General features: G+C 46.3%; 1 protein-coding gene across 4 annotated transcripts in view; it reads right to left on the minus strand.

The window, feature by feature from the left end:
• ZDHHC24 (zinc finger DHHC-type containing 24) overlaps positions 1–23,359 on the minus strand; it is a 60,667-nt gene that overhangs the window by 26,907 nt on the left and 10,401 nt on the right. For all 4 annotated transcript variants that reach the window (XM_066582548.1, XM_066582550.1, XM_066582547.1 and 1 more), the window contains exon 2: positions 12,815–13,072. In XM_066582548.1, coding sequence (XP_066438645.1) covers positions 12,815–13,062 — 248 coding nt within the window. In that variant the 5' untranslated portion in view covers positions 13,063–13,072. The remainder of the gene's footprint in view (positions 1–12,814; positions 13,073–23,359) is intronic.

The following is a 23,359-nucleotide window of genomic DNA, read 5'->3' on the forward strand; positions in this document are numbered from 1 at the left end:
ACCTTGTGGGGTGCTTGGCCATCATATGTCTGCGCATGCTGGTGGTGGTGAGGCTGGTGGTGGTGGCTCCCCGGCTGATCTTGGCGTGACACAGGTTGCACACCACTGTTCGTCGGTCGTCTGCACTCTCAGTGAAAAACTGCCAGACCTTTGAGCACCTCGGCCTCTGCAGGGTGGCATGGCGCGAGGGGGCGCTTTGGGAAACAGTTGGTGGATTATTCGGTCTGGCCCTGCCTCTACCCCTGGCCACCGCACTGCCTCTTCCAACCTGCCCTGCTGCTGCCCTTGCCTCCCCCTCTGAAGACCTGTCCTCAGTAGGCGTAGCAAACCAGGTGGGGTCAGTCACCTCATCGTCCTGCTGCTCTTCCTCCGAATCCTCTGTGCGCTCCTCCCTCGGACTTACTGCCCTTACTACTACCTCACTGATAGACAACTGTGTCTCATCGTCATCGTCCTCCTCACCCACTGAAAGGTCTTGAGACAGTTGTTGTAAGTCCCCAGCCTCATCCCCCGGACCCCGGGAACTTTCAAAAGGTTGGGCATCGGTCACGACAAACTCCTCCAGTGGGAGAGGATTCGGAACCATTGCTACCCATCCTAGGCAGGGGCCCGAGAACAGTTCCTGGGAGTCTGCCTGCTCCTCAGAATGTGTCATTGTAATGGAGTAAGGAGGCTGGGAGGAAGGAGGAGCAGCAGCCAGAGGATTCAGAGTTGCAGTAGTGGACGGCGCAGAACTCTGGGTGGTCGATAGATTGCTGGATGCACTTTGTGCCATCCACGACAGGACCTGCTCACACTGCTCATTTTCTAATAAAGGTCTACCGCGTGGACCCATTAATTGTGAGATGAATGTGGGGACGCCAGAAGCGTGCCTCTCTCCTAATCCCGCAGCAGTCGGCTGCGATACACCTGGATCAGGAGCTCAGCCTGTGCCCACACCCTGACTTGGGCCTCCGCGTCCACGTCCACGTCCTCTAGGCCTACCCCTACCCCTCAGCATGCTGTATTACCAGTAGTGCAGAAACAGAACGCTGTAATTAAATGTGCCGCTTATTGGCCTGTGGTTGGAGGCTGACTTCGCTTACGGAACGCACAGCAGAGCCAGGAAAGAATTTTGCGCAAGCCTGCTGTAACACTTAGCTGGCTGCGTATGAATTAGGACAACTACCCCCAGCAGAGACCCAGTACACAGAGGACGGTCACAGGCAGCCCAAATAGATGTTTTGTCCCAAATGTTTTTGGAAAGGCCCACTGCCTATATTCTATAAATATGTTTTCTGTCCCTGCCTCACCACCACTACTGGCCCTGGACTATGTATAATTACTGCAGGGCGCAATGCTCTGCACGGCCGATATACAAAAAAAAAAAGTGCAACACTGCAAAAAGCAGCCTCCACACTACTGCACACGGTTAGATGTGGCCCTAAGAAGGACCGTTGGGGTTCTTGAAGCCTACAATAACTCCTAACACTCTCCCTATAGCAGCTCCAGCATCAGCAGCACTTTCCCTGATCTATGTCTAAATGCATCTGTGGCGAATCGCGGGAGGGGCCGATTTATATACTCGGGTGACACCTGATCTCGCCAGCCACTCACTGCAGGGGGGTGGTATAGGGCTTGAACGTCACAGGGGGAAGTTGTAATGCCTTCCCTGTCTTTCTATTGGCCAGAAAAGCGCGCTAACGTCTCAGAGATGAAAGTGAAAGTAACTCGAACATCGCGTGGTGCTCGTTTCGAATAATGAGCATCTCGAACACGCTAATACTCGAACGAGCATCAAGCTCGGACGAGTACGTTCGCTCATCTCTAATTATCACCTATGCATTTTCTGTTCCTGATAAGAGCTCACAGTCTGTTGCACTATCTGCATATAATCAGTGCGATATAATTCTTGCACTGTTTTACTGTTACAAAATATATCTCAACAGTCATCCAGCAAAGATTATTTTTCTTTTTTTTCTTTTTCTTTTTTCTACTCTGAACTAACTGCTAAGGCACTCAAGTGCCAACAAAGGTCTACTTAACTGCTCTATTATAGTATCAGAATTTAATGAGCAATAAAGTACATGTACCTTGACAGTTGGAGGTCTATATAAGCCCTATACTGTCTAAGCACGCTCTTCTTCTGTCAATCTATACTATGACTATTGCCTCATCACGGCAATTATGTAATTGAAAATAGCTCAGCACATTTGCTAACATCAATTACTGAGCATCTATTCAGTGTACTAATGCCGCAATGATATGAACTTTCAGGTTACAATGGCAACCATTATCGGTGTCATAACAAAATAGAGCGGTTACCATCAGCTCTTCGCTTATCTCTTCTTACCATTGACCTGTAAAGTTCATCAGTTTGTCTATTATTATCAGCTAAACTTTTTCGTCTGGCCTGGACATACACATAATGTTCACTACATCTGGCCTAACTTTATGAATTATGATCATATCCATTGTTTAACAAATACGTTGCAAACACTATATACTCCCGATGAACCGCTACGCATTAGCGGAGAAACGCGTCGAGTAACAAACAAATGATTAGTGGAGTATGAATATCTCAGAAATAACAAACAAATGAAGTGTGTAGTATGAATAAGAAATATCCTATACAACTAAGTATATAAAATCTTCCAGGCCATCGTCTTAATCTACTGACGTATAATCTGATTATATCTTCAGAGAAAAACTATTATTGTGCATTTGTTATATTAGGATCTGCGAAGTAATCACGCTGCTTGGACACTATTGACAGTAAATACTGATACTTCCTCGGTTTTCATAACCAATACGAGCACGTTATTTCCTTACTGCCCAGAAAGAGTATAGTAGTTACTTCCATGGATTAAATTCTGGACAGTTTGTTTGTCGATGCATACAAACAGCTCAGTAGTACATCTATGCACTATAATAGTTATCCTACTATCGAGGGCTGAGCATTCATAGCCTTATATGTACCTGGAATTAGGCGTCTACTTTATACCTCCAGATATTACTGTTTGTCTTTTTAGTGCCCTAATTATTAGGGAATATTTTGTTTTTTGTATGTGCCCCCACGTTATGTGTTTTTAAGCTTTTTCTAATAAAATTGGAAGTTTTAGTCCCAACTGTGAAGGGCTTTATTCTAAATTTGTGCGGACTCTCTGCCCCTGTGACAAATACCCTTTTGAGCCCACTTTATTTTTTCTCGACATAGTTAGCGCATTTTTCACAGCATGTCCTGTAGTTTGCGTTGGTAACATTCTAGAGTACGTATGCCTTTTTGGTCGCTTTTTATTCCATTTTTTTCTTGGAGATGGGGTGACCAAAAATTGCACAGTTCTGGCCTTCTTTTTTTTTCTGATGGCATTCACCGTGTGGGGTAAATAATGCATTATAGATCAGAATTTTATGGACACAGCGATGCCAAATATGTATTTTTCTTTTATTATTTAGATTATTTTATTATAAATATGGCAAAAGGTTTTTTTAAAAAAAATCTTTTATTACTTTTTATTTTGGTTAAATAATTAGTAAAACTTTTTTAAGCTTACTTTAAGTTATTTTTTAGTGCCCAGAGGGAACAAGAACGTGCAATGCTTTGATTGCTCCTGCAGTATGATGCAATACCATTACATTATACCATGATCTGACAGGCATTTTATCAAGCCATGCCATGGTAATGGCTTGATAGGCATTCTGCTATGACAGCTCTGGGGCCTTTCAGATTGCCCCCAGGTGTCATGACACCAGCATGGCAACCCGCAATCTCATCATGGGGGGCGGGGGGAGCGTACAGGACCTCGGAACATCGGTCAGGGAATTTTAAACGCTGTGGCTTATTGGAGCTGTTGCGGACGGGTTTCAGCTCTAAGAAACAGCCAGCAGCCGAGATGTATGGAGTGAGATCGCCCCACAATCTCTCTTCATACATACTCTGAAACTGCAGGACATCACTGCCCGCCCAGCAGCGTTAAGGGGTTAATCAAGTCCGCCCCTTCCAGGTCACAGTGGGTAAAATCGCACTGGCTGAGTGATCGTACTTAAAAAAGTGGTCATAAATTGCTGCACATCCAAGTGGAAGAATGTATCAGTTAGGGTACCATAAGGCTCTGTCCTAGGCCCAGTGTTGTTCAACATTTTTATAAATGATGTGGAGGAGGGAATTGATGGGAAACTGATAAAATTTGCCAACGACACAAAGCTAGGAGGGATAGCTAACACTAGGGAAGAAAGAGAGAGTATTCAAAAAGATCTAGAAAAGCTTGAACAGTGGGCGTCGACTAACAAATGTGTTTAACCCCTTCCCGCTCCATGACGTAGCGGTACGTCATGGAGCGGCGGGGTATGTATGAAGAGAGGTTGCCACTCTTCATACAGTGCGGGCGGCAGCTGTTTATAACAGCTGACGCCCGCGGGCAAAAGCCGCTATCGGCCGTTCGCGGCTATTAACCATTTAAATTCCGCTGTCAATTCTGACAGCGGCATTTAAATCCCCTGCACGATGTTCGGGGGTCCTGCACGGCCCCCCCTGCGGTGAGATCGGGGGAGCCGTGCAGGTGTCATGGCAGCCGGGGGCCTGATGAAAGGCCCCAGGGCTGCCTTATCAGACTGCCTATCAAGCCACCCCCCGTGGGGTGGCTTGATAGACTGCATGTTAAATTGCAGTATGACGTAATGCTATAGCATTACGTTATAGTGCAGGAGCGATCAAAGCATCGCATGTTAAAGTCCCCCAGGGGGACTTCAAAGTAAAGTAATAAAAAAATCAATAAAGTTTTTTTAATTGTAAAAAAAAAAAGTTATAAAAGTTTAAATCACCCCCCTTTTGCCATATCTATTATTAAAAAATCTAAATAATAAAATAAAAATATGTATTTGGTATCGCCGCGCCCGTAAAAGTCCGATCTATCGAAGTAGCGCATTATTTTTCCCGCATGGTGAACATCGTCCAAAAAAAAAAAAGAACGCCAGAATTGCGTTTTTTAGTTACCCTGTCTCCCAGAAAAAACGCAATAAAAAGCGATCAAAAAGTCGTATGTATTCCTAATTGATACTATTGGAAACTACAGGACATCCCACAAAAAAATGAGCCCTTGCTCAACTCCGTCGACGGAAAGATAAAAAAGTTATTGCGCGCACAAAATGACTGCAGAAAATAATTGAAAAAAATTACCGTATATACCGGCGTATAAGGCGACGGGGCGTATAAGACGACCCCCCAACTGTCACCTTATACGCCGGTATACAGTGGAGAAAAAAAAAAAAATTCATTACTCACCTCCCACGGCGTTCTGTCGCGCTCCGGCGGGATGTCGCTCGCTCCGGCAGGCTGTCGCTCGCTCCTCGTCCCCGGCGCAGCATAGCTTTCTGAATGCGGGGCTTGAAATCCCCGCTTCCAGAAAGCTAATACACACGCCGGCAGCCATGACATCATTGAATGGCTGTGATTGGCTAAAGCACACGTGGCTTCAGCCAATCACACTATTCAATGACATCATTGAATGGGTGTGATTGCTAACACGTGCGCCTTCAGCCAATCACAGCCATTCAATGCTGTCATGGCTGCCGGCGTGTGTATTAGCTTTCTGGAAGCGGGGATTTCAAGCCCCGCATTCAGAAAGCTATGCTGCGCCGGGGACGAGGAGCGAGCGACAGCCTGCCGGAGCGAGCGACATCCTGCCGGAGCGCGACAGAACGCCGTGGGAGGTGAGTAATAAATTTTTTTTACACTTTTTTTTTTTTTGTATTACCGGCGCATAAGACGACCCCCGACTGCAGAGCAGATTTTTCGGGGTTCAAAAGTCGTCTTATACGCCGGTATATACGGTAAATGTCTTTGAAAAAAAAAAAAAAAGAGTAGTATAGTAAGAAAAAACCTATACAAGTTTGATATCGTAGTAATCGTAGAGACTCATAGAATAAAGTTATTATGTCGCTTTTGTTGCCATTTGTGCGCCGTAGAAACAAGACGCACTAAAAGATGGCGAAATGTCGTTTTTTTTTCCCTACATTATATGGTATGTTAAATAGCACCATTGAAAAATACAACTCTTCCCGCAAAAAACAAGCCCTCATACAGTGACGTTGATGGATAAATAAAAGAGAGTTACGATTTTTTTTGAAGGGGGGAGGAAAAAACGAAAATGGAAAAAGAAAAAGGGGCCACATCATTAAGGGGTTAACAAGGAGAAATCCAGAGTCCTACATCTGGGCAAGAAAAATGAAAAAAAAAAGGACATACAGAAATAGGGGGAATTGAGCTAAGCAGCAGCACATGTGAAAAAGACTTGTGTATACTAATAGATCATAGACTGAACATGTCAACAATGTGATGCAGCAGCCAAAAAGGCAAACACAATTCTGGGATGTATTAAGAGAAACATAGAGTCTAGATCATGTGAGGTAATTATTCCCCTCTACTCCTCCTTAGTTAGACTTCATCTAGAATACTGTGTCCGGTTCTGGGCATCCCACTTAAAAAAAAGACATAGACAAACTAGAGCATGTTCAGAGAAGAGTTACCAAGATGGTGAGCCGTCTGCAAATCATGTCCTATGAGGAACAGTTAAAGAATCTGGATATATTTAGCTTGCAAAAAAGAAGGCTGAGAGACTTAAAGGGGTTGTCCCGCGGCAGCAAGTGGGGTTATGCACTTCTGTATGGCCATATTAATGCACTTTGTAATATACATCGTGCATTAAATATGAGCCATACAGAAGTTATTCACTTACCTGCTCCGTTGCTAGCGTCCCCGTTGCCATGGTGCCGTCTAACTTCAGCGTCTAATCGCCCGATTAGACACGCTTGCGCAGATGGGTCTTTTCCCTTTGGCTCGGTCCGGCAGCAGCGGCGTTCTGGCTCCGCCCCCTTGTACGCGGCATCGCGTAGCTCCGCCCCGTCACATGTGCCGATTCTAGCCTCCTGATTGGCTGGAATTGGCACATGTGACGGGGCGGAGCTACGCGATGATGCGTACGAGGGGGCGGAGCCAGAACGCCGCTGCTGCCGGACTGAGCCGAAGGGAAAAGACCCATCTGCGCAAGCGCGTCTAATCGGGCGATTAGACGCTGAAGTTAGACGGCACCATGGCGACGGGGACGCTAGCAACGGAGCAGGTAAGTGAATAACTTCTGTATGGCTCATATTTAATGCACGATGTATATTACAAAGTGCATTAATATGGCCATACAGAAGTGTATAACCCTACTTGCTGCCGCGGGACAACCCCTTTAATAGCTGTCTACAAATATGTGAACGGCTGTCGCAATGCAGAGGGATCAGCCCTATTCTCATTTACACAAGGAAAGACTAGAAGCAATGGGATGAAACTGAAAGGGGAGAGACACAAATTAGATATTAGAAAAAAACTTTGACAGTGAGGGTGATCAATAAGTGGAAAAGGTAACCACAGGAGGTGGGGAGTTCTCCTTCAATGACAGTGTTCAAACAAAGGTTGGACAAATATCTCTCTGGGATAATTTAGTGAATTCTCCACTAAGCAGGGTGTTGAATCAAGTAATCCTGGAGGTCTATTCCAACTCTACAATTCTACATGCACAAACTTGCGATTTTAACATTAGAGGCGGCCATAATACGAAATTATTCTCAGGAAAAAGTATCGCTGATGCTCAAAAATCGCGGAAACAAAGACACAATTTTGTCGTGATTTTCTCGCAGCAAAATCATGACCGCCAGTGTGAAGGGGTAATGGGGGGGGGGGGGGGGGGGAGGGGGGAGAGATAGCTAGCAGCTTGGATGAGTGTTTAAACTAGCGACTGAGAGGGGAGGGGGAAATGGCATACATGCCCAGGTTCTAATGGAATTAAGTAATGTGATAGGCAGCCCCCTTTTTTCTTAAATTTAAGGACTCAATAGTGAAGGAGTCTGTTCCACTGAATTTGCGCATAGCCAATGTGGTACTGATATTCAAAAAGAGGTCAAAAGTGAACCTGGAAAGTACAGACAAGTAAGTCTTACTTCCATTGTGGGTAAAATGTTTGAAGGGTTTTTAAAAGATCCTATCGTGGAGTACCTCAAGGAAAATAGCCATATAACTCTGTATCATCATGGGTTTACGAGTGAGCACTCCTGTCAAACCAACCTGATCAATTCCTATGAGGAGGTAAGTTCCGGACTGGACTGGGGAGAGTCATTAGATTTTGTGTATCTGAACTTTTCCAAAGCAGTTGATAATGTGCCATATAAAAGGTTGGTATACAAAATGAGAATGCTTGGTCTGGGCGAGAATGTGTGTAAGTGGGTAACTAACTGGCTCAGTGATTGAAAGAAGAGGGTGATTATAAATGGTACATATTCCGATTGGATCACTGTTACTAGTGGGGTACCACAGGGGTTGGTTTTGGGCCCCATTCTTTTTAATATATTAAGGATCTGGAAGAAGGATTGTACAGTAAAATATCAATATTTGCAGATGACAGAAAACTATGTAAAGATAGAAACACAAGAAAGGACACAAAAAGATCGCAAGAGGATCTGCATAAATTGGGGGCTTGGGCAGAATAGTGGCAAATGAGGTTTAACATCGATACATGTAAGATTATGCACATAGACAAATACATGTCACCATTACACACTAAATGGGAAACCACTGGGTAACACTGACAGTAAAAAGTACTTGGGGATTTTAGTTAACTGTAAGCTTATAGGGGTTGTCCCGCGCCGAAACGTTTTAGTTTTTTTTTTGCATAGGCCCCCCGTTCAGCACAGGACAAACCCAAGGGATGTGTTGAAATTAAAAAAAAAAATTTTACTTACCCGAATCCTCTCTCTGCAACTTCTTCCTTCTTTTCCTCCAAGATGGCCGCCAGGATCTTCACCCACGATGCACCGCGGGTCTTCTCCCATGGAGCACTGTGGGCTCTGTGCGGTCCATTGCCGATTCCAGCCTCCTGATTGGCTGGAATCGGCACACGTGATGGGGCGGAGCTATGCGATGATGCGTAGAAGGGGGCGGAGCCAGAACGCCGCTCGTGCCCGGACCGACCAGAAGGGAGAAGACCCTTCTGCGCAAGCGCGTCTAATCGGGCGATTAGATGCTGAAATTAGACGGCACCATGAGGACGGGGACGCCAGCGCAGGGAAGGTGAGTATATAACTTCTGTATGGCACATATTGCATGCACGATGTATATTACAAAGTGCATTAATATGGCCATACAGAAGTGTTTAACTTAACTTGTCATCGCGGGACAACCCCTTTAACTGGAGCAATCAGCATCAGGCAGCTGCTGCCAAGCCAAATAGGATCATGGGGTGCATCAAAAGAGGTCTAGTGGCACATGAGAACATTTTTCTTTCTCTTTACAAGTTACTGGTCAGACCACAGATGGAGTATTGCTTACAGTTTTGGGCACTGGTACTTAAGAAGGACATATCAGAGCTTGGGCTATGGAGTCAAGAAATACAGGAAGGAGGGGGAAGGGCTAGGGGCAGGGCAATTTTCTGAAGGTCACCAATAACCCTAATTTTGATCATTCATATCTCGGAAACGACTGGATGTACGAAGATGTACAATGTGTCATACTCTTCCTAATAATAGGTAAATTTATAACATTATATAATTCCAGTTAAAATAAAACTGGAACAAAAATGTAAGTTTTTTGTGGAACTGAGCCACTTCAAAAGAAAGCCGAAAAAATGTGTATATATATGCCCTATACATTGAAGTTTCTTACCACAAAATTTCAAGGCATTCCTTGTAATTTTTTAGAACAATTCTTGATGCTGACCAACTTTATACTGACATATCATTAATTAGGTGAGAACTCTGCTTTTCGACATGCAATTTGTTCAGCTAAACAATTAATCAAGCAATCGGTGAATGCCCATGACAGCTGACCATTTGAAAGAAGGGTAAGCGGAATTCCCTTTGAACCCTGCTGCATGACCAATGAGCTCACCAGCTAATGTGGTATCCCCATGTAAAATGCAGATGATTAGTAGCTGCAGAGATTTGGATTGAATAAAGAAATTAACGAATTTGAACGATAATCGTGCAGTGTAAATGCAAAAAAAATTTAAAATTAGCTCTCAGTTCGTTATTGCTGACTTTCAGGGCTTCAACACATGGGCGTGAGCGCAACTACGCTCACCGCTACAAAAGTGCAGCTGCACATGAATCTTTTTTTTTTTCTCTCTGACTTTTCAAACTCAAAGCTAGATACCGCTAGTGAAAATGAAACCATTGAAATCAATGATTTTGTTTCGTCCTGTTATGCGGCTGTGTTTATCACGGCTGCATAACAGGACAAAATCGAGTCCATCTGTTTAAGCCTTCAGTCAGCATAAAAGTGATAGTTGGCTGAGAAGAGTTTTGTGCAAACACTTCTCACTTCACATAGAAGGTGAAACGCTGTGCGAGAAGCCAGCAATCCAGTGGCGAAAGGGTCAATTACACGTGACGATTATCGTTCAGAATTATTCAAATTCCCGCACTCCAGCTGGAATTTGAACGAGACAAAAATTAACAATGCACTGTTCAGTGCAAGGGCAAAAAACACACGGCCGTATGCGCAATTAGACTTGCCCCTATGGAGCGTAGTTGCACATGGAGGTTTTTTCTTCTTTGAGTATTGTGCGCTAATTTGGATATGACCGTGGGAAGATAGGTCCTGTCATAGAATGGTAGAGTTGGAAGGGACCTCAAGGGTCATCGGGTCCAACCCCCTACTCAGTGCAGGATTTACTAAATCATCCCAGACAGATATTTGTCCAGCCTTTGTTCGAACACTTCCATTGAACTCACCACCTCCCATAGTTTTTTTCTAATATCTAATTTGTGTCTCCTCCCTTTCAGTTTCATCCCATTGCTTCTAGTCTTTCCTTGTGTAAATGAGAATAGGGCTGATCCCTCTGCACTGTGACAGCCCTTCAGATATTTGTAGACAGCTATTAAGTCTCCTCTCAGCCTTCTTTGTTGCAAACTAAACATTCCCAGATCCTTTAACAGTTCCTCATAGATTTGCAGACCACTCACCATCTTGGTAAATCTTCTCTGAGCGTGCTCTAGTTTGTCTATGTCTTCTTTAAAGTGGGGTGCCCAGAACCAGACACAGTATTCCAGATGAGGACTGACTAAGGAAGAGTAGAGGGGGATAATGACCTCACATGATCTAGACTCTATGCTTCTCTTAATACATTCCAGAATTGTGTTTGCCTTTTTGGCTGCTGCATCACATGGTTGATTCACGTTCAGTCTATGATCTACTAGTATGCCCTAGTCTTTTTCACATGTGCTTAGTCCAATTCCTCCCCTTTTGTATGTGCCTTTTTCATTTTTCTTACCCAGATGTAGGACTTTGCATTTCTCCTTGTTAAATACCATTCTGTTAGTCGCCGCCCACTGTTCAAGCTTTTCTAGATCTTTTTGAATACTCTCCCTCTCTTCCCTAGTGTTAGCTATCCCTCCTAGCTTTGTCACTGGCAAATTTGATCAGTTTCCCATCAATTCCCTCCTCCAGATCATCTATAAAAATGTTGAACAACACTGGGCCTAGGACAGAGCCTTGTGGTACCCCACTTGATACATTCTTCTATTTGGATATGCAGCCATATATGACCACTTTTTGAGTACAATCACTCAGCCAGTTATGAATCCACCTAACAGTTGCCTTGTCATTCCCATATTTGGTCATTTTTTCAATAAGTATGGTATGAGATACTTTGTCAAATGCTTTACTAAAGTCAAGATATACTGTCCTATTTTTTTCACACGTAGTATTAACAATAGGTCCTGTCCTATCTTTACTTGTCCGTTAATAGTACTGCTAATGAAAAGGGAACCATTGAAATCAGTGGTTTTGTTTCGTCCGGTTATGCAGCCGTGATTATCACAGGTTCATAACGGGACAAAAGGAGTTAGCTGACTGAGGAAAGAGAGAAAAAAGAAGAAAGATGGAGAGAAACGTTATGGGAGTACCTGCAACTGGGGTAGGCTGGAAGCAGTTAAGGGTCATTTACATGGGACGATTATCGCTCAACATTAGTTCAAATGAAATTGAGCGAAAATCGACCTGTGTAATTGCAAAAATATTGTTTACTATTCGTTCACTTCTCACTATTGCTGACTTTCAGTCAGCATAAAAAAACATTGCTGGATTGCAGGCTTCTCACTGCATGTGAATGCTCAGCGAGAAGCTAGCGATCCAGTGGTCAGCTCTGCCTGTCTTAACACTCTGCACGAGCGCTAACTTAGTGGTGATGTTAGCGCTTGTGCAGTCGTTTAGATGACAGTCATCTCGTCCACATGGGACATTACTTAAGGGTTACCCAAAGTGAACGCTCATCTAGGATACCACTGGGGGAAAGGCGGTTTTAGGAGGGAGGAGGCACTTTATTACTGCTCTGTACTTGGCTGGATATGGAGCATACAGGAAAGGGGAAAACCATTCAGACTATAAAGGTGTAAGGACACTTACACCTTTATAGTCTGAAAGAGATTACAAATTTTTTCCACAAATAAATAAATCTTGAAATTTTTATTCCAATCTCTAACTGGTATTGGAATCTCAGTGTTAGGAAAATGTGGTATAAATCTACATACTATGAGGAGAATGACTCCTTGCACATCCTTCTACGCCGAATAGTTTAGAAGATATGAATTATCAAAATTATTGGTCTTGGTGACCTTCGGAAAATTGCCTCGCCCTTTGAGATTTTTACAAACATTGTAATAATGAACAAATGTGCAAAATTTAGTAAAAATCAGAGATGGTAGGGTGTTACCTCCTTGGGTAATTTGGGGCGATTTGTCCTGAAGTGACCCATTTCTTAAAATCTACAGAACTACCTACTAGAAAACTTTATATACTCACACCCAACCTTGGCCCACGCTCCCATGCTCCAGGAAAACGCCTTTAATAGAAGGATTACTCTGGATAAACCTCACCATATTCCCCACCACATTAAAGAAGAGGTACAAAATCACCACCAGAAGGGGTAACTGTGCACTCCCTGAAAGAGTGAGGCTTAGGTAAAAGATTTCCAAAGTCACTGAAGATACAAGAATGCAAGTGATGAACACAGGCAACACCTGGGCGAGGTCCCAACGACAGATCTGCATGGTTAAATACCTGGAAGCAGAAATAGTGATGGACATGTTATACATCAGAATGCTAAGAGTATATCTTCCATTTCTAGGCCAATTTCACTCTAGCATATTGTGACATGCTTGTAATACGAATGTGTTACAGATATTGTTCCAACCGTATGTCATCAGCATTTGATCTGTATCTGCTTCCATATTTGCTGTAATTGATTTTATTTACTGCTGGGCAAAAAGATCGGATCTGTATTTGCCCAATAGAAAATGTTACCAATCAATGTAAATATGGAAGAAAATACAAATCAAATGCTGATGACACACGTATGCATTCATATGTTAATCACTTTCCATAAACAATAATGTGCATATTTTTCATGCAATATGGACAAAAGTAGCACTTTAAAAACATGGCTCTGAAATATGCCTATGTAAATAGATACCTAGATTTACAATAGCACAGTATTATGGTCCACAAAACCTGGACAAAATACAGGCTAAGGGCTCTTTCACACGAGAGTATATCGGCCGTGTTTTCACGGCTGGCCAATATATGCTTCCCATCTGATGCATTAGAAACCAATGCATCAGTTCAGATAAGCGTATTCCTGATGCATAAAAACGGCCTGCCGGCAAAGACAGTGCATTCAGTGTGCATTCCCACGGGCCATTTTTATGCTGGCTGGGAAAGATAGTTCCAGAATTATCTTGACTGGCCGGAATACGGCCGGTCCCATAGACTCTTATGGGAGCCTATGAGAGCTGCCGGCAAACGGAGGTGGGAGGGAGTTTAGCAGCATGTCTGCTAAACTCCCACCCCTTTCCCTCCTCCTCTCCACCCCTTGCCGGCTGTGTGCAATGGATGGGGCCGGGAGCTAGTGTGCTAAGCTCCCACCCCTTCCATTGCTGGCAACCGTCAAGGGGAAGGAGTTTAGCACACTAGCTCCCATCCCACTCCCTCCCCTTGCTGACAGCCGGCAAGGGGGAGGCAGTTTAGCAGAGCGAAACAGTCTTCCCCCGCCCGACAGTATTCTGGGTGCGGCGTGTAATAGCCGCACTTGGACATCTGAAAAGCCTGTGTGAAAGAGGCCTCAAAATCATCAAACATAAGCACAATGAACTAAATTATAGTGCTTCTAGTTTAGGTGATATAGAGGATGGAGAACTGTGTCTTATACTCACCCGCTACCCCGTTCCTGCCATGTCCTCTCACACAGTCAGCTTGACTTTTCAGAAGGCTGTGCATGTGCACCCCCATTCATCTCTATGGCTTCTGATAGACTGTAATGATGCTAATTGAACTGATGGGTTGAACAATGGCTAAAGGTCCTTTTATATGGGATGATTGGAGGCGCCAATACACCCGACAGTTGTCTCAGAGATAATCGTTCCTCTGCTTACACGCAAGAGCGAGGATTGCTCAATAAATGGGTTGGAGATCGCTTGTTCAGTCACTGGCAGCATTTACACTGAATGATTATCATTCAGATTCCTGCAATCCAGCGACCATCTGAGTGATAATCATCCAGTGTAAATGCTGCCAGTGACTAAACGACAATTGGTTCACTTATAGTTCATCATTCTGTGTCACCAGACATAAAAATCAAACGACAATCGCCGAGCTTAAATAAGACGCAATTCATCCATGGACAGTGGCCTGTTTGCTATGTATGACGGGCGGCTGAAGCGATCTCCGCCCACTCCACCTCCATTCACTAAGCAATCATCGCTCCTGTGTGAAAGCACAACAGCAATTATCGCTTGCCTTAGTGCCTGACAATTAGAGAGGAGCCACCTATAGACGGTGCTGGAAGCAGTATTCTTCCGTCTGCAGAAGAAATATTTTGTATAGTGTAGTGTAAGGCCAGCTTGACACAAGCGTATCTGCGCACACAGTACGCAGAGAATAGAACCCATTGATTTAAAAGGGTTCATTCACATTTCCATATTTTGCGTGCGCATTTCAGTCACAAAAATTAAAAAAGTAGAATAGAACATGCTTAATTTTTCAGCATATTTGCACACCAAAAGGTCCCCATAGATGTTAATGGGGGATGCACAAATGTGCGAGCAGATGTGTGAAACACTGCATAATTCCTCAGGAAAACACATCTGAAACTGATTGGAATCTGGAATGAGAAATCGCTCACTTTTCATTTGTCTGTTTTATGCAATCATTGTTGGCTCATTCACTCATTGTTTGGTTAAATGGAGCTCGTTCAGACCCCGTAATCGCTTATACAGGGACTGAATGATTCTCGCATGAATCAGCCAACGATGCCTCCGCCTGTCTAAAATGACTGCACAAGAGCGATTGAGTTAGAGGCGACGTCATGCGCGTGTTCACACGAGAATCGGCTTATTTAAATGGTGCATTGGTGTAGATACCTATATATTAGTGAATTGTGAAAAAGCAGTTCCCTTTAGACCAGGCTCACACAGCCGTATACGAAGAACACAAACGTACTGGCGGTGTTGATTACGCACAGAGAGAAAAATGGGCTGTCTTATGCGTAATGCTGCCTTCTTTTTTGCGCACACATTCTTCACACAAATGTGAGCGAAACTGCATAAAGCACTGTTTTTGATTGCCTGCAAATTACTACATAGCTGCAGGTTTTTTCAAATTCTGCTCAGCCAATCAATGCAGAGCTAGATGAACCAGTTACAGCCCTTGCATTGGTTCATCGAGTGCTGCGTTGATAGGCTGAGTAGCAGTGGATGAATCAATCAGCCATCGCTTCCTGGAGGTGGGATTTATAAATCCCGCAAGCAGAAAGTAATCTTCTGTGGGCGAATAAGGACAGCTGGAGGATCCAGACCAAGCCTACTAGGTAAGTATTCCTTTCTTTTTTTCTTTCAGGGAATTCAGCTGGGGCTTATTTTAGGGGTAGGGCTTAACGTCACAATTTTATTACTGGCAGCAGCGAAGCAATGCACGATTTTTTACAAGAAAAACAAATCACTGACGCTACAAAATAGCTGGAACACCACTGATTTTGTAGCGGCAATATCACTGTTGCCCGTGTGAAAAAAGCCTTATGCTCAAGGTAGAGAAATGGGCGAGACCCATGTGGTAACATAGTCCAAGGCTATACAAGCAATCAACATGTCTGAGGAAAGAGTTGGGCCACTCTCACACAAGCGTTTGTAATAACGCAGCGTCTTACAGCATGCAGAGCAACGTTTTTATGAACGTTTGCCTGCGCAGTTACTGCCAATTTTGTGCAGTAACAACTCAGGTAAAGCAAGCTGATGTCACTTTATTTCACCCTCCCGATGCCATAGTAAGCAGCATTAAAATGCTGTAAAAAAAACACTATTAACACTATTAAACTGCGTTTTAAGGCATTTTAACTAAATGTAGGGAGCCAAACGCCCTGCAATGCTGAAAAATAGAACATACAGCGTTTGATATGACGCACGTCAAAAATGCTGCGCTAAAACGCTTGTCTGATAAGCACAAATCAAATGAATGGAGACTTAGTACAGTGTTTTTAGTGGGCATTAGAAACGCGCAAAAAAAAAAGGGGGGGGGGGGGGGATTTTGTTTCTTCACGTAAAATCCTTTTCTTGACCAGGATATCGGCGATACAGGATACAGTGGGTAGTAGCTGCCACTAGGAGGTGACATAAAGCTTGAACAAAAGTTGACTCCTCCGGTCAGCTATACCCATTCCTGCCTGCTGGGGAAAGTCAGGTTGTCAGCAAGCAGTGGTAAACATATGAACGTGAAAGACAATAACACGGTACAAACAGCATGATACTGGTAACATCATGTGAAATATGAACACCGAGGGCTCCAACAGGGAGCCACATAACCTGGTATCACAAAGGGAGGGTGCTGTATCCCCGATATCCTGGTCAAGCAGAGGATTTTATGGTAAGAAAAAAAAACATTTTCTTGTCAGGAATATTGTGGATACAGTGGGACGTATACGAGCAGTCCCCTTGGGTGGGTATTATAATGCGTGGCCGCTGGCAGACCCCAACTGATTGTAGAACCTTGCCACAGCAGCGACCGATGCCGCCACATGTAGCCTGTAAAATTTGGTGAAGGTGGGCATAGAGGACACACCTGCATGGCATACGCCCCATGGCGAACTGCCCTTGATGCTTCCACAGCCCTGGTTGAGTGAGCAGTCAGTTGCAAGAGGGGCGTCTGGCCCTTGGCCCGATAGGCCTCAGATGCCGCACGAATGCAGTGCAAAATCGTGCCCTTGGAGGTGGTTTGACCATGATGTGCTTCATCAGGAAGCACAAACAGGGTGTCTGAACACCGGCACGAGGCTGTCTGTGCCAAATAAATTCTCAGAGCTCCGACGAGATTGAGTTAGCGAAGGGCCCTCTCTGTGTGATACAGCGGCTGCGGACAATATGAGGGCAACACTGTGTCCTCATTGAGGTGGAAGGCCAAAACCACCTTTGGCAAAAAAGGATTGGGACACAGGACAACTTTATCCTGATGTAAAACCATGAACGGTGGTACAGCTGAAAGTGCTGCCAATTCAGACACCCTCCGAATGGAGGTAATGGCTACCAGGAACGCCACCTTGATGCTCATCGTGTGAGGCAACACTTCCACAAGGCATTCAAAGGGTTGTCGCTGTAGAGAATCCAATACCAAATTGAGATCTCACACCGGGAGAGGTGAACGGTACGATGGAGCCATATGCACCATCCCTTTTATGTGCGGACTGATGTTCCAGAGACCGCTGGCTACTCTTCCAAGATGGTAAGTGGCGACACTTGTTCCTTAAGGGAGCTAAGACTGAGTTCCAACTCTAACCTGGCCTGCAAGATCTCGCGATCTTTGGAACTGAGAACTGTATGGGATGCCCAGACTGACATTCGCACCAGGTGAAGAAGCACCACCAGACACGAAGGTAGATCTTCAAAAGAAAACCTTTTCTGCGCCCTTATCTTGGTGTGGATAATCAGAACTGTGAATCCTTGGACTCTCAACACCACGGATTCAACTTCCACACCATCAAATGCAGCATTGGTAAATTGCAAGAGGATATCCTTGTGGAGCGGGAGACAGGAGTCAACTTTTGTTCAAGCTTTATGTCTCCCCCTAGTGGCAGCTACTACACACTATCCTGTATCCCCAATATTCCTGACAAAAAGCTGTAATAAAAATGCTTGTGTGAGAGAGGCCTTATAATAACTCTACTAGCATTACACTGTCAATAACACTTTCATGACCAGGGCCTTCAGTGCCAAGGTGTCTGTCCACAGCAAAGTTCTATCATTTGGAAATTTACATTTTAAGGGTAAAGACATTATTTTAAAACAATAGTCATTTTAAAAATGTGCATGACCAGTATCTTTTAAATGCTTGAAGGGCTTTCTGGCCCACTTGTATTGATAGTCTATCCTCAGGTTTACATAGTTACATAATATGTTAGTTCAGCCTGTTTCAACCCCCTTGTTAATCCAGAGGAGGCAAAATTTGAAGTAAACAACCCCACTGGTCACCTAATGTCTAAATCCTGTAATACCATAGCACTCTACAAAGACATCTAGTCCCCTCTTAAACTCCTCTACGGATTTTGCCATCACCACGTCCTCAGACAGAGAGTTCCACAGTCTCACTGCTCTTATAGTAAATAACCCCTTCTGTGTTGGTAATGAAACCTGCTTTCCTCTAGACATAGAGGATGCCCTCTTGGGTATTCTTGTATCTTGATGCCACCAGAAGCTAGGGGTTTGACAGGAGGAACGACCGTGTCACACCCCTAGCTCCCGATTGGTTCAAGAGGTGAAGGTGCTGGAAGGAGGTAAACTGCCTCCGTGTCTTTTAGCCGGCGCTCTGTATCAGCAGCTAACCGCCTGTCCCCTGGCCTCCTAGCTGTCCTGCTGCTTCAGCTGTCCGCGGCCCAGTGCCTATAACTCTGAGTCCCCCAGTGCTGTAGGCTTCCTGGTCTCCTCATGTTAGAAACATTAGGGCGCCGCTGCCAGCTCCCTGCAGTTGTGCTGCTGTGGGAGGACGGCGAGTGCGAGTTCATGGAGCCCCTGCAGCTGTGTCCTCCCTGGTGCCGACCGCAAACACAGGTGGGTGGGAGCGCCTTCAGCGGTGCGCGGGCAAGCAAAATTCACAGCCCTCTACCCTCCGTCATGTTCACCCTGGTCTGCCCTTCTACACAGAGGGGGGTGCCGGCTTGTGAGTGGCCGTCAGGGAAGGGGTTTCAGGTGGGCCAATACGGGCCTGCAGCGGCGGCTGAGAAGCAATGCAGGTGCAGGCCAGCCTGGATTGCAGATGCACCACAGAGCGGGATGCCGCCTTCGGGCCGTCTGTCGGGGAAGGGCTTTAATGCAATGCTGGAGCAGGATGGGAAAGCAACACAGGTGCTGGGCGGCGTGAATTGCAGCTCCACCATCACCTTACTGGGCTGCCAGGACCTGCAGGCAAGCCAGATGTTCAGCCAATCAGGTACAGGGGGCGTCACCCCCCTGTCAAGCTTGACTCCACCAGTTGTTCCTGGTGGTGTCAAGATACAATAATACCGCCCTCTTGTTACCATCGCACTCCTGGGTATAAACAGATCATGGGAGAGATCATTGTATTGTCCCCTAATGTATTTATACATAGTTATTTGATCACCCCTTAGCCATCTTTTTTCCAGGGTAAATAATCCCAATTTTGATAGCCTCTCTGGGTATTCCAGTTCTCCCATTCTGTTTACTAATTTAATCACCCTTTTCTGTACCCCCTCAAGCACTGCAACATCTTTCCTGAACACCGGTGTCCAGAACTGTACACAGTATTCCATGAGAGGCCTGACAAGTGCCTTATATAGTGGGAGAATAATGTTCTTGTACCTCACCGCTATGCCTCTTTTAATGCACCCCAAGACTTTATTAGCTTTTGCAGCAGCTGACTGACATTGATTGCTGCAGTTAAAGGGGTTGTCCCGCGGCAGCAAGTGGGGTTATACACTTCTGTAGGGCCATATTAATGCACTTTGTAATGTACATCGTGCATTAAATATGAGCCATACAGAAGTTATTCACTTACCCACTCCGTTGCTGGCGTCCCCGTCTCCATGGTGCCATCTAATTTCTGTGTTTTCTGGCTGCTTTAGACGCGCTTGCGCTGTGCGGTCTTCTGCCTGGTGAATGGGGCCGCTCCGGCGCGCTCGCACTGGAGAGCTGGTCTGCGCGTCGTCATCGTAGCTCCGCCTCCGTCACGTGGTGCCGATCAGCCAATGAGGTGGCTGTATCGGCAGTGGAACGCAAACTAGGAGAAGAAAATCCACGGTGCACCATGGGAGAAGACCCGCGGTGCACCGTGGGAGAAGACCAGCGGCGCCATCTTTAAAAGAAGAAAAGAAGAAGCTGCAGAACGCTGATGCAGGTAAGCAAAAAGTTATTTTTAAAAACTAACAAATGCTTTCTTTTTAACAGGGCATAATGCAGGGGTCTATCGGAAAAAAAAAATTTCGATTTCGCCGCGGGACAACCCCTTTAAGTTTACAATCCACTAGTACCTCCAGGTCTTTTTCCATATCACTTTTCCCTAGCAGTACCCCATTTAGTGTATATTGGTGACATCCGTTTCTCCTGCCCATGTGCATAACCTTACATTTAGTAATATTGAACTTCATCTGCCATTTCTCTACACAATCCCCCAGCTTATCTAGGTCCTTTTGTAGCCACATATTATCCCCCGTTGTATTAATTGTCTTGTATAATTTTGTATCATTTGCAAATATTGATATTTTACTGTGCAGCCCCTCTATCAGGTCATTGATAAATATATTGAACAGAATGGGGCCTAATACTGAACCCTGTGGTGCCCCAATAGCAATGGTGGCCCAATCAGAGTACGAACCATTTATTACCACCCTCTGCTTTCTATCTCTGAGCCAGGAATCGCTGCTGTCCGCTGGTGGAGAAGAGAAGTCTGGGGAAATCCAGGCTTTGTTCATCTTGATGAGTGTAAGCCTGTCGGCACTGTCGGTTGACAGGCGGGTACGCTTATCCGTGATGATTCCCCCAGCCGCACTAAACACACTCTCTGACAAGACGCTAGCCGCAGGACAAGCAAGCACCTCCAGGGCATACAGCGTGAGTTCAGGCCACGTGTCCAGCTTCGACACCCAGTAGTTGTAGGGGGCAGAGGCGTCACCGAGGACAGTCGTGCGATCGGCTACGTACTCCCTAACCATCCTTTTACAGTGCTCCCGCCAACTCAGCCTTGACTGGGGAGCGGTGACACAGTCTTGCTGGGGAGCCATAAAGCTGGCAAAGGCCTTGGAGAATGTTCCCCTGCCTGCGCTGTACATGCTGCCTGATCTCTGTGCCTCCCCTGCTACCTGGCCCTCGGAACTGCGCCTTCTGCCACTAGCGCTGTCGGATGGGAATGTTACCATCAGTTTGTCCGCCAGGGTCCTGTGGTATAGCATCACTCTCGAACCCCTTTCCGCTTCGGGTATGAGAGTGGAAAGGTTCTCCTTATACCGTGGGTCGAGCAGTGTGTACACCCAGTAATCCGTAGTGGCCAGAATGCGTGTAACGCGAGGGTCTCGAGAAAGGCATCCTAACATGAAGTCAGCCATGTGTGCCAGGGTACCTGTACGCAACACATGGCTGTCCTCACTAGGAAGATCACTTTCAGGATCCTCCTCCTCCTCAGGCCATACACGCGGAAAGGATGACAGGCAAGCAGCATGGGTACCCTCAGCAGTGGGCCAAGCTGTCTCTTCCCCCTCCTCCTCATGCTCCTCCCCCTTCTCCTCAACACGCTGAGATATAGACATGAGGGTGCTCTGACTATCCAGCGACATACTGTCTTCCCCCGCCTCCGTTTCCGAGCGCAAAGCGTCTGCCTTTATGCTTTGCAGGGAACTTCTCAAGAGGCTTAGCAGAGGAATGGTGACGCTAATGATTGCAGCATCCCCGCTCACCATCTGGGTAGACTCCTCAAAGTTTCCAAGGACCTGGCAGATGGCTGCCAACCAGGCCCACTGTTCTGTAAAGAATTGAGGAGGCTGACTCCCACTACGCCGCCCATGTTGGAGTTGGTATTCCACTATAGCTCTATGCTGCTCATAGAGTCTGGCCAACATGTGGAGCGTAGAGTTCCACCTTGTGGGCACGTCGCACAGCAGTCAGTGCACTGGCAGATTAAACCGATGTTCCAGGGTCCGCAGGGTGGCAGCGTCCGTCTTGGACTTGCCGGGTCAGCGCACATTTCCGAGCAGGCATGACAAATGTGGGTAGCTTTTCAGAAAGCGCTGAACAACCAAATTAAAGACATGGGCCAGGCATGGCATGTGCGTGAGGCTGCCGAGCTGCAGAGCCGCCACCAGGTTACAGCCGTTGTCACACACGACCATGCCCGGTTGGAGGCTCAGCGGTGAAAGCCAGCGGTCGGTCTGCTCTGTCAGACCCTGCAGCAGTTCGTGGGCCATGTGCCTCTTCTCTCCTAAGCTGAGTAGTTTCAGCACGGCCTGCTGACGCTTGCCCACCGCTGTGCTGCCACGCCGCGCGACAGCGACTGCTGGTGACGTGCTGCTGCTGACACATCTTGATTGCGAGACAGAGGTTGCGTTGGAGGAGGAGGAGGAGAAGGAGGAGGAGGGTGGTTTAGTGGAGGAAGCATACACCGCCGCAGATACCAGCACCGAGCTGGGGCCCGCAATTCTGGGGGTGGGTAGGACGTGAGCGGTCCCAGGCTCTGACTCGGTCCCAGCCTCCACTAAATTCACCCCATGTGCCGTCAGGGAGACATAGTGGCCCTGCCCGCCTGTGCTTGTCCACGTGTCCGTTGTTAAGTGGACCTTGGCAGTAACCGCGTTGGTGAGGGCGCGTACAATGTTGCGGGAGACGTGGTCGTGCAGGGCTGGGACGGCACATCGGGAAAAGTAGTGGCGACTGGGAACCGAGTAGCGCGGGGCCGCCGCCGCCATCATGTATTTGAAAGCCTCCGTTTCCACACGCCTATACGGCAGCATCTCCAGGCTGATCAATTTGGCTATGTGCACGTTTAACGCTTGAGCGTGCGGGTGCGTGGCGGCGTACTTGCGCTTGCGCTCAAACAGTGGCGCTAGCGACGTCTGGACGCCACGCTGAGAGACATTGCTGGATGGGGCCGAGGACAGCGGAGGTGAGGGTGTGGGTGCAGGCCAGGAGACGGTAGTGCCTGTGTCCTCAGAGGGGGGTTGGATCTCAGTGGCAGGTTGGGGCACAGGGGGAGAGGCAGTGGTGCAAACCGGAGGCGGTGAACGGCCTTCGTCCCACCTTGTCAGGTACTTGGCCATCATATGCCTGCGCATGCTGGTGGTGGTGGCTCCCCAGCTGATCTTGGAGC

This window comes from Eleutherodactylus coqui, chromosome 11 (assembly GCF_035609145.1).
Source record: "Eleutherodactylus coqui strain aEleCoq1 chromosome 11, aEleCoq1.hap1, whole genome shotgun sequence".
NCBI classification, from domain to species: Eukaryota; Metazoa; Chordata; class Amphibia; order Anura; family Eleutherodactylidae; genus Eleutherodactylus; species Eleutherodactylus coqui.